The 15,736-nt window shown below is 45.2% G+C and overlaps 1 protein-coding gene across 1 annotated transcript in view; it reads right to left on the bottom strand.

The window, feature by feature from the left end:
- The window catches only part of KCNH5 (potassium voltage-gated channel subfamily H member 5), a 156,707-nt gene extending 143,881 nt beyond the window's left edge, over positions 1–12,826 (bottom strand). The window contains 1 exon segment of the mRNA XM_050897623.1: positions 12,754–12,826. Within this exon segment, the coding sequence (XP_050753580.1) occupies positions 12,754–12,826 (73 nt within the window).
- Positions 12,827–15,736: the final 2,910 nt, after the last annotated feature.

Here is a 15,736-nt window from a genome sequence, read left to right as displayed (position 1 = left end):
GTGTGCCCAATGCTGATGACGACTCTCTTGCTTAAGACAAGTAAATTTTTCCGCCTGGCAGGTCCCAGTCTGTTGTGCAGAACACAGCCAGCATCCCTGGGATGAGCGACAGAGAGTGCCAGGAGCCGCTGGGGAGGGGCGAGATGTGCCCGCCGCATCTCTTGGTACACCACGAGCCACATCACGCCGGGGAGTGCAAATATTAAATGACCCACATGGAAATTCAGCATGATCGGGGAACTGATGCGTGCCAAAGGGACTTACATGTGGAAATAACACAAAACAGGTAGTGAATTTCAGCGGCAGTCTATTAAAAATGCAAATGGGTGGGTTTGGCTCATCCTAGTAACATGCATCCATTGCTCTAAGTACAAAATATGGGCAGGGAGTATTTCTAGGAGGCTGAACTGAGGTTTAAATATTGCTTCAGTCATCTGTTCTTTCAGTCAGTGCGTACAGTTTACACGCACGGACTGGCACCAACACATTATGAGTTAGTCCTAAAACAGTTTTATTCACTAGTTTGGAAAGATTCTTCCATCCCTGCTTTTAGCAAGGCGTTTCCGAAGAAGGAAATGCCCATTTTGCTTAAACACAATGATGTGGGATTTTATGTTCATCGACACCGTAAACATTCCTAATTTTGTTTCAGAAATAATATTCTCACTTAGTAGAGGTTCTCAAATTGTAGTCTTTGATCATCTTTGGAGTTTTCTTTATTTTTACTGTTAGTTTGCAATTTCATTTTGACTGCAGCTATGGAACTAACTGGTCTCATTCATTGATGCTAAAAAGCTATTAAAATATAACTATTAACAATCACTGCTGTATAGAAATTATAGGAAACGTTCCTTTCCCTAGTTCTTGTGGGACAAGAAAAATTAAGGAGATCTTTACAAATTTTCCTCGTAATTGCCAAAGAATGGTTATGCCAATTACTTACAGGCATATACTCAGGTGCACACATTCATTTTCACATAAAAGTGACACTGGGTTTGCATGAGCTACACACGCCCTTCCCCGAGTATTTATAACTGTGACTGGATTGTACATTATGCAAACACTATCCTGTTCAACAAGGAAAGTGTACTGAAAAAAATAGTATTTCTTGCTTTTTTCTTTATAAGCATAAATTTGGAAAAAAAAAAATCTGGAGATTATTGGATTTTCTATAGAAAAGCAGATTAAAAAATATTTAAAAGCCAACCAATGTGAGAAATAGAAGTCTAGATTTTGTGAAATCTAATACTTCTAAGCTCAAAGAATTTATTTGAATCCACAACAAATATTCTTAAGCCTAAATGCCAACTTTAAAAATTTGCTTTCCTACCCGAAGGGAGATGCCCTCACTACAAGCAGCAGGAGACACGGAGTAAAGCCTGAGCGTTACATAAAATCTCCCTGGCTTTCCGCAGCCCTTTCTGCACCAGGGACTCAGCCCAGCTTTCCTCAGCACAGCACAGATACTAATTCAGGGGACATCCTAACCCCCTGGAAACCAAAGGGTTCACTGGAACTCATCCCACTGTATTGATGTCCCCCCAACGCCTTGTATCTTCTCCAATTTGGAAAAGGGGAGACACCACCAGCCCCTAAACCCGCCAGGCTCCCCCCGTGGCGGCCACCCTACCACCACCGCACCCCAGCAGCTGGAGAGGATGGGAGCATAAGCAATTCTTAATTTCCCATCCCACAGGGAAACAACCAATATTACAAGTCCTCTGCTTAGATTTGGAAAGAGATTTCTTTATAGGATTATCTTTCACCAAAGTTTTGCTCACATAGCTAGATACAATGGGCACAACCTGGGCAATAAGAGACTGCAATACCAAACTCACTCGTGGATGCTGTGCACATCTGGGTGCTCCCCAGAGGACCACAGTCCAAAAGCAGATAACCCTGCTTCGAAGCCTCCCCGTCCGACAGACATCATCTTGATTGTGTACTCCCACCACGTAACTGTTTCAGGACACAAGAGTACACAACAAAAGATACGTGTTGCAGCCAGCAGCCAATATACAGCATTTAGTGGTTGTCTTCTACGGATTTTATACTTCTTTACACCTGAGGGTCTCAAAATACTTGATAAGGCATTCAATAAACGGATCAAATCCACAAGAAACTTGGGAGGGAACAAAACATGAAGCCAAACTATTGATAGTTAAAAAAAAAAAATCCCATAAAATTAAAAAAAATAGACACTAGAAGTATCTTGGTAGATACTAGTATTTGTAAGGTTAGATCAGATACATAGTACACTGTCCTGGTTTCAGCTAGGACAGAGTTAATTTTCTTCGTAGTAGCTGGTATAGTGCAGTGGTTTGGATTTAGTAGGAAAATAATGTTGATAACACACTGATGTTTTTAGTTGTTGCTAAGTAGTGTTTATACTAAGTCAAGGATTTTTCAGCTTCTCGTGCCCAGCCAGCAAGAAGGCTGGAGGGGCACAAGAAGCTGGGAGGGGACAGCCAGGACAGCTGACCCAAACTGGCCAAAGGAATATTCCATACCATATGACCTCATGCCCAGTATATAAACTGGGGGAGCTGGCTGGGAGGGGGGATCGTGGCTTGGGAACTAACTGGGCATCGGTCAACGAGTGGTAAGCAATCGCATTGTGCACCACTTACTTTGTATGGTCTAATTCTTTTAGTATTACTATTGTCATATTATTATTATCATTATCATTGTTTTTCATTCCTTTCTGTCCTATTAAACTGTCTTTATCTCAACTCACAAGGTTTTTTTCCTGATTCTCTCCCCCATCCCACTGGGTGGGGGGGAGTGAGCGAGCGGCTGCGTGGTGCTTAGCTGCCAGCTGGGGTTAAACCATGATATATACGTACTAGAAACTTGACCAGATATTAGAATATGTTTTCTTTTGTCCCCATGAATTTTCCTTCACTTAATAGACTTCTTTTTTACCCTTGTCTCCTAAGCAAATAAGGCTTATTCATCCATGCTCAGCACGTGAATATGTATGTGTGTGTTCTATTCCAGCTGAAGAAAAATCTTGAATCAATGTTTGCATCTTGTTAGAGACCAATGAATCTAACTGCGGGCACAAAGCCATAGGAATCCATGTTTCATTAATGCCGCTGCTCAGTGAGCAGCTTGATAAAATTTAAGGAAGAATGGGTCAGCGTCTGACCCTTGTGTTTTATTGTGTACCCAAGTCTCAGCATCCACAGGACTCCATGCCTACTGTACATTTTATCAGGAATCATATTATTTTCTACAACCAAGACACATATTAATTCTTCCCTATTTCTACAATTTCTCCAGATCAAAACTCCAGGCAGATTTAACATTACATTAGCCAGTCCATACCTAGCTGTAAACATCCAAACTGCGTACTGGATGACAGGACACTTTGAGAGAACCTCTTTTTTTTGCCCGTAATTTCTTAAAATTGCAGAGTGCAAAGGGACACGGAGGAGTTTTTGCTTTGAGTCCTGCTGTGACTCCTTGTGTATCATAACATGTCTCCATTTTGGAGCCTAACCTTGGTCAACAACAGAGACTCCTTAGTAGAGAATACAACCTTAGGGTTTGTAGGAGCTTTGTGTAGTTGGAGAAGAGACTGCTTTATATCACGTCATCACCACTAACCACTCATGAAAGTCCATTTCTGCAGTTACCTCCCCTGAGGTTGGCTCCTAACAGCCAGTCCTGGACTAAATCCATCTGCATGCCTGACTTCCATATTTCTACAACTCAGCTACATGGTTTCCTCGCTAAGAAAGGTCAATCACTGTTGTGTCTTGGGTTAAGATTTCCATCAGTCTGACTATGGCAAATTCCACTCTATTCAATTTCAAGCTGGCTGCTTGAACCTGGTGTAAGAGACAAGGGTTGGAAAAACTTCATTTCCTCTCCATCTCTAGTTGCCATAGGGCAGCCTAACACCAAATATGAGTCTGCTCCCTTCCAAACACAACTGGCTGCACATTCCACCTGGCCTCCTCCGCCAGCAGCTCTAAAGCAAGGACTCTCAGCCAAGGGCACCTTGACATCCCCATGTGCCCTGCTGCAGCGACTCTGTGGTAAAGTCTCGTAGCAGCCTCTTAGCACAAGCCAAGTCTTCATTCAAGCAGATCAGGTACAGCAAAAGAGAAGTGTGCTACGGACCTGCCTACAGGCTGCCAACTGACTTGCTCCTTCCTGAGATACATCCATACCCATTGCACGCAACAGGGACGAAACGCACCCAGACCACAGCTATTCACTCGACGGCAGCCCAGGAATGTGCCCTGCCATCTGATCCAGTATATGAAACTCTATGCAGCTGTGATCCAGATTACCATGTGGTGATATCTCATACTCTGAAAACATTAACATGCAGCTAACTTCAAAATTTGCACGATGATTAGCCTGAAATGTCTGGTAATGCATTCATCCTTGCTTGGATTTCCCCGATGCACTGAAAATGCATTTCCACTTCCCATTTCCTTAGAGATAAAAGTCACTTTTTATTATTTCTAAGCTTGTCTTGATGTCATTGCCTCCACCAACCATTTTCTCCACCCATCTGCCTTTCTGATATATTGCAGAGAGCCCAAATCACAAATCTGTAGGTTGTATAAGTTCTTTGACTAGACACATCTAAACACCAGCGTCTGTCTATAAAAGAGCAGGGAAGCAGGGCTCAGCCAGCAGACTCGCCTGTCTCAGAGTTGCTAGATACCTCTTAGGAAGTCAGCAGGCTTTTTATTAGCTAATATAACTCTCCTATTTACAAGGTTTAATACTGATGGCAAGGAATTGGGGTATTAGAAGCATACAGTTAGCAAAATTTCAGGTTGGAAAACACAAGTGAGGAAAACAATTGTTAAAGGCACTGTATTTGCTGTTGCTGCGCTTCTATTTTCTAAAAAGGCTCTTTTGTATAAAGGCAGCCTATGCTGTAGAGCAGCAAGCCTTTAATCTTACTCTATCTTGCAGTAGCTAATACTCAACACAGTGCTGAGCCTTGTCTTGTGTAAAAAAAAAAAAAAAAAAAGGGAGAGAGACCACTGTGTGCAAGCAACTTTTTTTAACCAACGAAATGCCCAAAGCAGTGTAAAATTCATGTTATGTAATCACAGGAGAGCAAGAACAGCTAAATCATTCCAGGAGATATGCTTAGCCAAGTGAGAAATGTTGTCTCTAATCATCTTTTCTCAAGAATGCTTGGGTACTACTTGTAACCAAAATTGTTTAAATCACCGTTTCAGAATTCCATCTCATCCCAACAAAACAGGCAACTAATCTTTTTAGAAAAGTCACCATTGAAAAGATATTTTTTAAAAAATGAAGCAGTAGCAGAACACAAGTAATAATAATTACTAAAATAATAAAAAGAAGCAGTGTTTTCATCTAGGAATAAACTCCTAACTCAAGCAACTTTACACAGAGTCGTCCTTCAGAATTACCACCCTTCCATTGCAGAGCAAATGCAGCCCGGACCTGACAGGGTCTGTGAAACGTCTGGAATTTGCCTTTTTTGCTAATGCTGTCTTATAAAAGCCCCAAACCACTTAAACTGCTGTCAGCTGACTCTCCTTATAACTACACAGGGTCAGCATATTGCTGCAGTCTTGTTTAGACCATCTTGGAAAATCCGTGGGGCTCCTCTGTGTGTGTGTTGGGGAGGGGAGTCCTAAAAAATGTTCTCATTTTTTATTTTCTTTTAGCGCTCCTGAGCAAGTCTTGGCCCTGATAACACATATTTCTACTGGCGTTGTTTACAGTGACTCCAACCACATGCTCAAGACATACTGCATTCCCACAGAAGACAACAGAGAATCCTAAACCCTTTTGGAGGGCGCTGCCCTCTGAAATCAGCCTCAACGGACACCAACATCCCCCCAGCTCTGGGGGTGGCTGCAGACAAACCGCTGTGCTTGAAGCAGCAACCTCCACCAGCACTTTGTACTCCTTACTATAAAACCACATTGCTGTTTTCTAACAAAACTATTATTTCCCTGGTGTCTTTAAAGCATGCAAAACATCAGTGTCATCCAATTTATCCAGCACATTAAGCGTTGCTTGCTTGAAAAAAAAATCTCTCAAAGGACTAACTCTTTACGTCACCTTTCTGTACCAGTGTTGTTTTTATTTAATACTCATATCATGAATATGCAAAGAGGGCTAAACCCAGAGCAAGATGCCACCATACCAACTATGCTATAATGATCTACTTCCTGCCCCAAATAAGTGCTCCTCAAATAAAACAAAAGATAAATAATCCAGCATTGGCTGAAATATTAAATCCACGTGTAAGTCACTTAGCTGGGAACACAGCAGCTTTCAGCAATTTAGCAAGCAAGCTCAAGAAGAAAGATTAGAGTCTGCCTGGAATTTACCTCCTGAAAACTTGAAAAATTAGCTTTAATCATTTTGAATGTGAAAGCCCACAAACAGCATGGTCCCCTGCCTTTATTGTGGCACAATATCATTGACCCCAGGAAGAGTTTCGAGTCAATAAGGACAAGAGAGAGTCCCTATGAGTTGCCTGCAAAATGACGTTTCGTACAATTCTGATCACAGTTTCTCCCACACACGTTCATTTATCCTAGAGTTAAACTAATCCTCACCTATCCCGATTACCATCTAAATGCCACCGCTGAATCTGTTTTCTATTAAAATTATACAGAACACAACATAGATGTAGCGAGACTAAATTTAAACTGGAGCACACTGGAGCTCTCACTCAAGGCACACAGGCACCCTCGGGGAGCAACCAAAAATCAGATTTCTAGCTTTATACAAACGAGAGTGCTTGCTTCACGTGCCCAGATTGGAAAATTGTTGTAACAGTAGTTGTTCAGACCCGGGGGCTCCTCTTGCAAACACTCAGCCCAAAGCTAGTCCTGACTGCCGTTTCACAGAGCCTGGCTGTATCTCAAAAAACCTGTTTTGCCAGAGAATCAGCTTGCCTCTCCCATGCTCCCCTCTTTGTGCAAGTGGCTGAAGCAAAACTATCAACAGGACAGATCCCAGCCCAGTACCGAGGTGCTGCTTCAGGCGAGTCTCCTAAGGGGCTATTCGTAAGCCAGCAGTCGGAGTCCCTCCCGCTGCCACGTGCGGACGCAGGATCGGGCCCTGGCTATCTGGGTTACCCAGGGCTTGGCATTTAAAATAGCCAGTCACTGCGTGTGCTGATTAAACAAGTATCAGACTTTTTTTCTGAAAAGCAGGTTATTAGAGTGCTAACTCCAAAATCTTCTTCTATTTCTTAATTTTATCAAACCAGAAAATCCTATTCCCTTAGCTTTCCAGGAGAATAACTTAAAAATCCCGGTTAACCGTCGAACAGTACCCTGTTAAACAGGCTAATCAAATGTATTTCCACAGCTCACTCAACTTCCTGACGTTATTCTTTGGCTGTATACTCCTTCCAACAGCAACAAAAAAACCTGGATGTTTACTCTAAAAAAAACCCAAGAATTTCATTTTCCTCTTCTCTCTCAGATTTAAGCATTAACCTGGGAACGCACCAACTCTTGTAGTGACCTCTTGTGGCAAGCGCTCAGCAGCGCCCAAGCCTCCCCCAGAAGAGAACGACGCCTCTCCCACCGCCCCATCCCACCGCCACCGATACGCACAGAAAGAAATATCAGAAAGAGAAGACCCACAATTTACAAAGCAGCTGATCCAGCTATTCCTTTAGCTAATGATAGGGCATTATTTGGGTTTCTAAATTAATAGAACGGTATAGAGCTGCCATAACCAGGTTTTTTTTAAAAAATAAAAAATAAAAAAAAAATTTAGACCATGTAAAACTCCCCCGACTTCAGCAGCAATCAGCTATGCTTAATCTTTCTGCATTCAGCAAATCAACTTGAAAAGTAAGGAAACGGGGTGCTTGCAATGGAAAACTCCTCACAAATGTCATCTAGTAATGCTTCTTAGCGTAAAAATCCACTTTGCATTGATTTACGTATCAGCAGGCCCCCTGCAGTCGTAGAAATTGCAAAAGGAACCCCGTGCCTTCAAATGCCAAAGAAAGCCCTAATGACATAAGCTCCTGGGTCATCCCTTCAGTAACTTCCCTGCAGTCAACTGAACTGGAGGATGGAAACTTTCACCCCACAGTTTATAGTGTCTTTACGTAGAGATTTAGGGAACTGCTGAGGTCCGCACTTTTTTCGGAGGATCGTCAATGACAGACATCCTGTAAACTGAAGTAACTTGCTTTAAAGAACTTTCTCTCTGCAGCATGTGTAACTTAATTTGGATCAGATGAAAATGCACCTTGTTTTAAGTTAGGGAAGAGAAGCCTACATGTATCATGTCCCATGAGAACAACAATGTTTTGTCGCCCTGCCTGTAAGACATCAGGTACGCTCCATGGGCTAGTAAGAAGGACAGGAGACACAGTAGACACTTATTTTAGCTATAATACAAGTGTAATAATAATGAAAAAGGTGTCTTAGCGCTATAGATGTGACCCTCATTTCCCTCCCCCTTCCTGGGTAACCTGCCTTGACAACACAGTCACCTGTAAACAGGGCTGATCCTTTCGCCCATCAAAGTCACAGGGACCCAGCAGGGCGTAAAGCTCTGTCTGAAGGAACTGCTTTGCAGGAATGTGGCACAAAGCTGAAAAAGGCCAGGAATTAAATGCTAGCTTCATTCAAGCTCATGGTAAAATTCCTGTGTAAGCCTGACGAAGCCAAGATTTCAGCCCAAGTGTCAAAATACATTTGTGAAAGACCTGAAAGACCCATTTTCCCGAGGAAGCTTCTAAGAGTTATTGCAATAGAAACAATAACCAGTAATGATGACTCTTATCATACAGATAAGACTATATATAGTCTTTCACTAAATTAAGCTCCTCTTCCAGACTATTAGCACTCTTTATTGCACATTGCCGCAAAGTCCCAGAGTTAACCTTTTCCCAAACTCATCCTCCACCATAAAAGCAAGTTATGCCATTAACACAAGCTTAACGTTTTTGCTGCTAGAATATGTGAAGGGTGAAGATGGACAGGCAAGACAGACACACTTTTCTGCCCTCGTGTGCGTGGCTCAACTTGCCAGATCACTCTGCACGCGGGCCAGGTCCACGAAGCCCAGCCCTGCTCTAGAGACTCGCCCAATTCTGTACCCGTCGCACCTCCGCGATGCTGAGCCAAGGTCAGTATCAGCAGGAGCTCTGAATGCACCGAAGAAGCAACCAATAATATTAGTAATAACGGGCACAGACTGCTGAGAACATCTTAGGAGAGAACATTGCCCTAAGGAGGGCCCTTATTAAAAGTCCAAAATACTAATGGCAGTAAAAGGCAGTCACCTTAATGTGATTTAACCCAGTGCTCTCACAAAACACTTCTTCTTTCAGCTCAGCAAAACACCTGGTGTTCTTAAGATCCAGAGCACAGTCAAGGCTGTAGCGAGATCTTATCAATCTTTGTGAGCCTCAGATAAGACCTTTACTCAATGTATTTTCACTGTGCTTTAAAAGGAAAAAAAAAAGCTTGCAGACAGTGCACTGAGATTACCCTGAAGATAGGTCTGTGTGTCCTGACGGCTTGTCCCTTTTTACCAACCGCAGCAGTTGGTCTGACGACAGACCCCGCTTCTCCCCGCAGACTTTGTCTCGGGAGCTCGAGTGGAGCTCTGCTGTGGTGTGGGCAAAGAACCTGCAAAGCAGCTTACATGTTACCGTCCACCACCAAATGCTTTGGGAAGCACCTGCAACCTGCTGCTGTCCAAAAAGCAAAGTATGCCGCTGCTCTAAAACACTTCACAAGCTCCAAGGTGTAAAGTCGCCTCCAAAAGAGAGGTTCCCTGGACAAAGGGACACCATGGGACACCCCCATCGCTTTGGCAGTTGCTCCATCCTCCCCAAACACATTGGCTGGGAGAGGAACGTCTGGGAGAGCAGCCCAGAGGGTAGAAGAGCCATGGCCACCCCATTCCTTTCTGCTCAGCACTTCGATGCTTTGCTCATGGCTGACTCACCGTGAGCGCTTCTCCCACAATTTTAACCTGATCCGTAGCCAAAGCTGGGGTGAAAAGGAAAGGTTCACAACATTCCTAAACAGAAAATGCGTAAATAATGCTGAAAATTGACTACATGATTGCTTTTAACACCAGGCTGGCCACCACACTAAGTCTGCGCACCGTGTTCCCACTACGCCAGTTCTGACTTCCCACGTTTTAAAATTATTGCAATTTTGTCTACAAATTTTGTTATTCAGACCCACCTCTGGCAACTCTGAGTAATTTGTCTCCACCTACATTTCATTTTGAAACCATTGCTTCCATTTCACCTGAAGCAGACCCTATCTGCTGAAATACCTGTCTAATTTTTCCAGCCATACCTGTTGCCTAAGAGAAGATATCACCTCTATCCACAAACGTTCTCCTGGTTGTTAAGAAAAGATTTATGGTCATGTAGTGCAATGGGATTGCATAAGTGTGAGAAATCTCAAAAGAGAGCATTCTTTAACCAGGAAAGGTGATAGGAGAGCTTTTTTTGAGGATGCTGAACACGTATTTTAAAAAAACAATCATCAGTCTTTCCTTTATCCCGTTCCTCAACTTGTCAATGAAAAATCTCTTGGAAACTGGTGAATCCAAGTAGAAAAACAAAACCCAGCACACGGTCAGCAGACCAAATCCTTGCCTTCTACCGAGCACTGGCATGAGATGCTTGAACCAGATTTGCTCTACTGGACACCATTAAGTTTGGATTAAACAGTGCTGAATCCAATGAAAATTACTATTTCTATAAAGGACAAATAAGGTTATGTCCTGGATGACAAAAATAAGAACTAAATCATGTTTCAGGGCACAACACTGACCACTTACATGAGTTAAAAACAAATTCCCAATCCACTTTTCGCTTTGTTGTCTGATGGGGCAGATTTGCCTCTGTAGCATCACGCTTAGGCATCATCAGTGGCAGAGAAAAAGCAGAATGAATGACCAGATCAGCATGATCTATGCTCCCAAATCAGACCAGGTTAAAAACTGGAGGGGGATACGTGCTTTTAAAGCATAATGTTCGAAAGCTTTCTGAGCTTTTCCAGTTTTTGACATCTCAAAAGCTTTACTAAGCCTTCACCAGGGAGGACATGTGATTTAATTAGAGCGTGATACAAAAGCATGGCAATCCCAAACCGTGTTCCCAGCTCTGCCACCGACTTGCCGCATGACCTCAGGAAAACAACTGTGATGCCCCGAGCCCCCTTTTACGCCACAATTCGAAGACCAGGTTGGGAATGCCTCTGTGTGTCCTCTTCCACAAGGAGCTGTGAAATGTAATTAAATTCCACCCAGCGCTTTGAAATTGTCAGAGGGAAAGTGCTATATAAACCCCTATTAATTAAGCTTGCATTTAATATTCTGGTAAATAAATACACTATTGCAGGAAACTAGCTCTTAGTGATCGTGCAGCTACAGAGCTTGACAGGGAGTCAGCTGCTGACCACAGAACTGACACAGGCAACATGAGAGGGAGGAAGCCCCCCCAAAAATGGTTGATGGTTTAACACGAGGCTGGCATTTTAACATACAACATTTTAAAACAAATTCTAAGTCCTCATCCCACTCCTGCTCCTCTGGAAGTCAATGAATCAGTAATTTACTACCTGCTACCAAAATCAACTTCAAGCCAGCACACCAGACCACGTTAGTATGAATGTGAGGTAAATCCAGAACCGGGCAATAGAAAGGTGGAAGGGAACACTTTCCAGCACGATTTCACATCACATTAGTGTCTTGATTAATAATACACGTGGCAACTTTTCTCAATGCTCTGCTCTGCCCACCGTTCCCATTCACGTCCCCAGATGCACGCTGGCACAGCAGTGCTTTGGTATGGCAGGGTCGCCCTAAACTTGAGCTGTCCAAGGAGGTATCTTTTAGCAGACGTGAAGTCGAGGTCTCTTACTGGACTTCATTTGTGCAAACACTCATATGCTTCAGTAGTTACATGCCAGTGCAAAGACTACGTAAAAAAGGAATGTAACTAGCACAAGACTCGCCTAAAGCAGCATCTACATTAATACACCTAGAGAGATGGTGGTCTGCAACCACATCGCAACTTTAATGGAGCTGTATACAGTACTCTTGATCAATGCTTTGCACTGAATGAAAGGGTAAAATTAACTCCAGCAGCAAGGAATAATTTGATGGCCATGCAGTCCTGAACCAGTCCTGTAAATATTCACCTAACACAGGAGCTGTAGATGAGCAACTGCAGACAGTTCTTTACATATTTGCTCAGCCTCAGGATTATCATCGTCCAAATCACAGTCGCTCCCTCATCCTCTTCCCCGGTACCTTTGCCACAGACTTTAAAGTGTCACAGAATTGCAAAGACTTTGAAACCCTGAATGAAAACGGTTGCAAGCCCAATTATTAGAGAACTAAAGAACAAGAAGAAGGAAAAAAATGACCCGACGAGCGGAGAGAATATTAGAAACGTAAATGATGACTACTTATTTTCAGAAGCGGCTCACCAAAAAAAAAAAAAAAAAAAAAAAAAGAAGCTACAAATTCATAGGACCGATAACGATGTAAGCAGAAGTGAGGGGGGACCGGGAAAGGACCGCGGAGGGCAGGCTCCAGCGGAGCCCGGCGGGGCACAGCAGACCCCGTTCCTTGAAGGCACCGCTTTGGCACAGACCCATCAGCGTGGCAGCGGGCGCGGCGGCTCCGCGCCCCGAGGAGCCGCCGCGGGGACGGAGGGATGGATGGACGGAGGGAGGGAGGATGGATGGACGGACAGAGGGATGGACGGAGGGGATCTCTCACCGCTTGAGCGCCGGACAATGTTCTCCAGGAAGGTGTTCTGCGGTGCCACCAGCCCTCTCTTGCCCCCCGGCATCCTGCAGCGCCGGGCTCGGGGGCCGGGGGTGCGCGGCAGCGGCGACAGCGGCGGCGGCGGCGGCGGCGGGGGGGGGCCGGCGGCGGCTGGTGCGCCCGGTGCCCGTGAGTCGCGCAGGGGCGGCCGCGGCCGCTCATGGTAGTGGCGCCCCCGCGGCGGCTGCAGCGCGGACTGGGGCCGCGCCGCGCACGCCGCCGCCGAGCGCCGCCGCCCGCACCCCCCTGCGCCTGCGCGCCCGCCCCGCCGCCGAGCCGAGCCGGGCCGGGCCGCCCCGGGACGGGGCGGGGAGGGGGGGGGGGGGGGGGAGGCGGAGCGGCGCGGAGCCGCGCGGAAGGGAGCGGAACCCCGCGGGGATGCTCGGGCGGCGGCACCGCGGGTCGCGCCTGGTGCCGTGCCCCGGCGAGCATCGTCCCGGGGCTGTCCCCGAGTCGGGCTCTCCGGGAAACCCCTTCGAAGTTTTGCCCTGTCCCCCTGAGCAAAACAAACCAAAACCACCCCCAAACCCCTGCATTTTCATCTATACGACGGTTGTTTTTTTAAGACAGCATTCCCATGTTCTCAGCGGCTGGGTTTCGGGGAAAACAGACTACGAGATGCGATATGACATAGCGGAAGGTGGCTGCATTTTGCCCACAAATGATAACCGGAAAGTGCAAGGTAACATGTAAAATGCCAGCCTTGCATGAAGCCATCAACCATTTATTTGGAGGATTCGTCCCTTTCCCAGGGAGAGCAGCTGTGAGGGGGAAGCAACAGGAGGCAGATTTGGGGCTGGAGCCCTCTTTTCTATCATTTTATTCAGGGAGCCAGGTCTACCGTGTTGCTCCTGTGCCGGAGCCCCAAGGGAGCAGATGAGTCAGTGCAGTGGGACACCACACGCCAATGTCTGTGTAAGCTCTTCCCTACTCTTGACCCAGCCGCCTTTCTTCCTCCAGCCTTTTCATTACTCGGACAGTGTCTTTTAAAGGTATGGACAGTAAAATCCTGGAAGGAATTTCTCCACCTATTGCTTCTGCCTCTGCTGATTTTGCATGCTGCTACAGACCAGAGAGGATCGTAGCAGGAAACAAGAGGTGGAAAATCGCTGCTTGTCTAGGGCAGGAGCGTGCCCTGCAGAGCAGATCCCGGTGTGCTGCACACCCCCGCCGTAGTTGGCACAAGTAGCAGTGCTTCTCCCAGAGGACATTATTCCGCTGTGGAAAAATCAAGTATTTTTTTGCCCAGCCTGTTTTCAGCACCTCCTCCTTCCCGTGCTTGGGTCTTGGTCCAACAAGTCACACCGAGGTCACCTGAACTCCTCTGCTTAAAGTTAAGCACATGTTTAAAATCTCTGCCCCACCGGGAGCTGTTGCAGGAGCAGCTCTTTCAACCTGGGTGTCAGGACTGCTGTCGCTGCCAGCCGGCCCGCAGGCACCTGCTGAAAGGAAAAGCTCTGGTTCTGCTCTCATTTAAACAAATGCAAATCGGCAGCAGCTCCATTACAATCAGCTTGTGAATGCTGATATAAAACTGGCTCGAGAGGTGAACCAGACCCTATTTGTCAAACACTTACTTGTTCCCCCCCCCCCCCCCCCCCGCTCTGACATCTTCGGGGCTTTCCTTAGAGTGGTGTGGTTTAAAAGATGCTCCTGCTGAGCTCTGCCCCAGATACAGGAAAATTTGGCTCCTGGTAACTGGCGGGTGGACGGCAACACCTTCATTTCTTTCAAGTGAGCAGTAGCCATATAAAAACATCTGTGCACAGGCAAATACTGTGTGACTGATCTGCCTAGACAGTGTTGCCAGGACCTCTGCTCCCCAATTCCCTCCGTTCCACCCGATTTGAACTCAATTTGAATTCTTCTACTCATTTCCCATCCTTGTTTTGAAACCTAGATTTGCCTATTTACCTCCTCCCCCCCCCCATCTTTTGATTAACACGTCAAACCCCTTCTTGTTTACCCTTTCTACTAAACTTCTCCGTTGTGGTATGGCAGTCATGCCCGAGAGTCACTCCATCCTCCCTGCTTCATCTCCTCAACTTCAGATCCCACTGTTAGGTTTTGCTGCTATATTTCCAGTGGCACTAATTAAACAACAGGTTATGGAGAGGGACAAGCTCCAAAACCATATCTTTAAATGTCACAGACAACCGATAGGATAGAAAGGGCAGGACATGTGGTGGGATGCTTGCCTCTACATCAAGGTAGCAAAAAACTCCAGAGGACACCTCTTTTTTTCCTGAAATGCTGGATGAGGCTAAAGATAACCTTGAAAAGAAGAGTCTGATAAAGAAAGCAAACTGGGAACTGCAAAGAGACTCTTGTCTTCTTTTGAGGATCTTCAAATTGTGCTTGGAAACAGCGTCAAGCCACCACGCAGGAAGCTGTCAGAAAGGTTTGAGGTCAGTGTAAGTAGGAAAAAGGCAGCTAAGCGGTTTCTTTCCAAATCAAAAATATGCCAGTCTCAACCAACTGTTCTTTAATGTGGCAGCAAATCCACTGTGGTTCAAAATGCATTTATTTTTTTATCCCAGAATAGGTAAGTCAACCAAGTTTGAATTTTAGGGAATTAATTAGTTGTTAAAACGTTAAAAAAAAAGTCTAAGCTAAATGTAACGACATTCCTGATGGAAGATCAGAGGATTCCTAGTCTTTCTTTCTTCCCAGCTTTCAAACTTTATTTCTGTAAGCAAAGAAACTAGCTTTCCTTTCCTAAAAGGAAAACGGCTAAAAGGGAATGAGCATATTGCTCTACCAGGGTAAAAGAGTAATCACGATTCCTTCCTCTTCTGCTTTCCCGTTTCTTTTCTTCTGAAATTTGAAACACCTCCTCAGGATGATTTACCTCTTTACTGGTATTTCTACAAAAGGCCCAATACCCCACATCCACCGAGCAGTGGGCAAACATTGACTCCCACAGCAAGTGGAG

Source organism: Gymnogyps californianus, chromosome 5 (genome assembly GCF_018139145.2).
Source record: "Gymnogyps californianus isolate 813 chromosome 5, ASM1813914v2, whole genome shotgun sequence".
In the NCBI taxonomy this organism is placed as follows: Eukaryota; Metazoa; Chordata; class Aves; order Accipitriformes; family Cathartidae; genus Gymnogyps; species Gymnogyps californianus.
The sequence above is the reverse complement of the archived record's forward strand: the minus strand, read 5'-3'. Positions and strand labels throughout refer to the sequence as shown.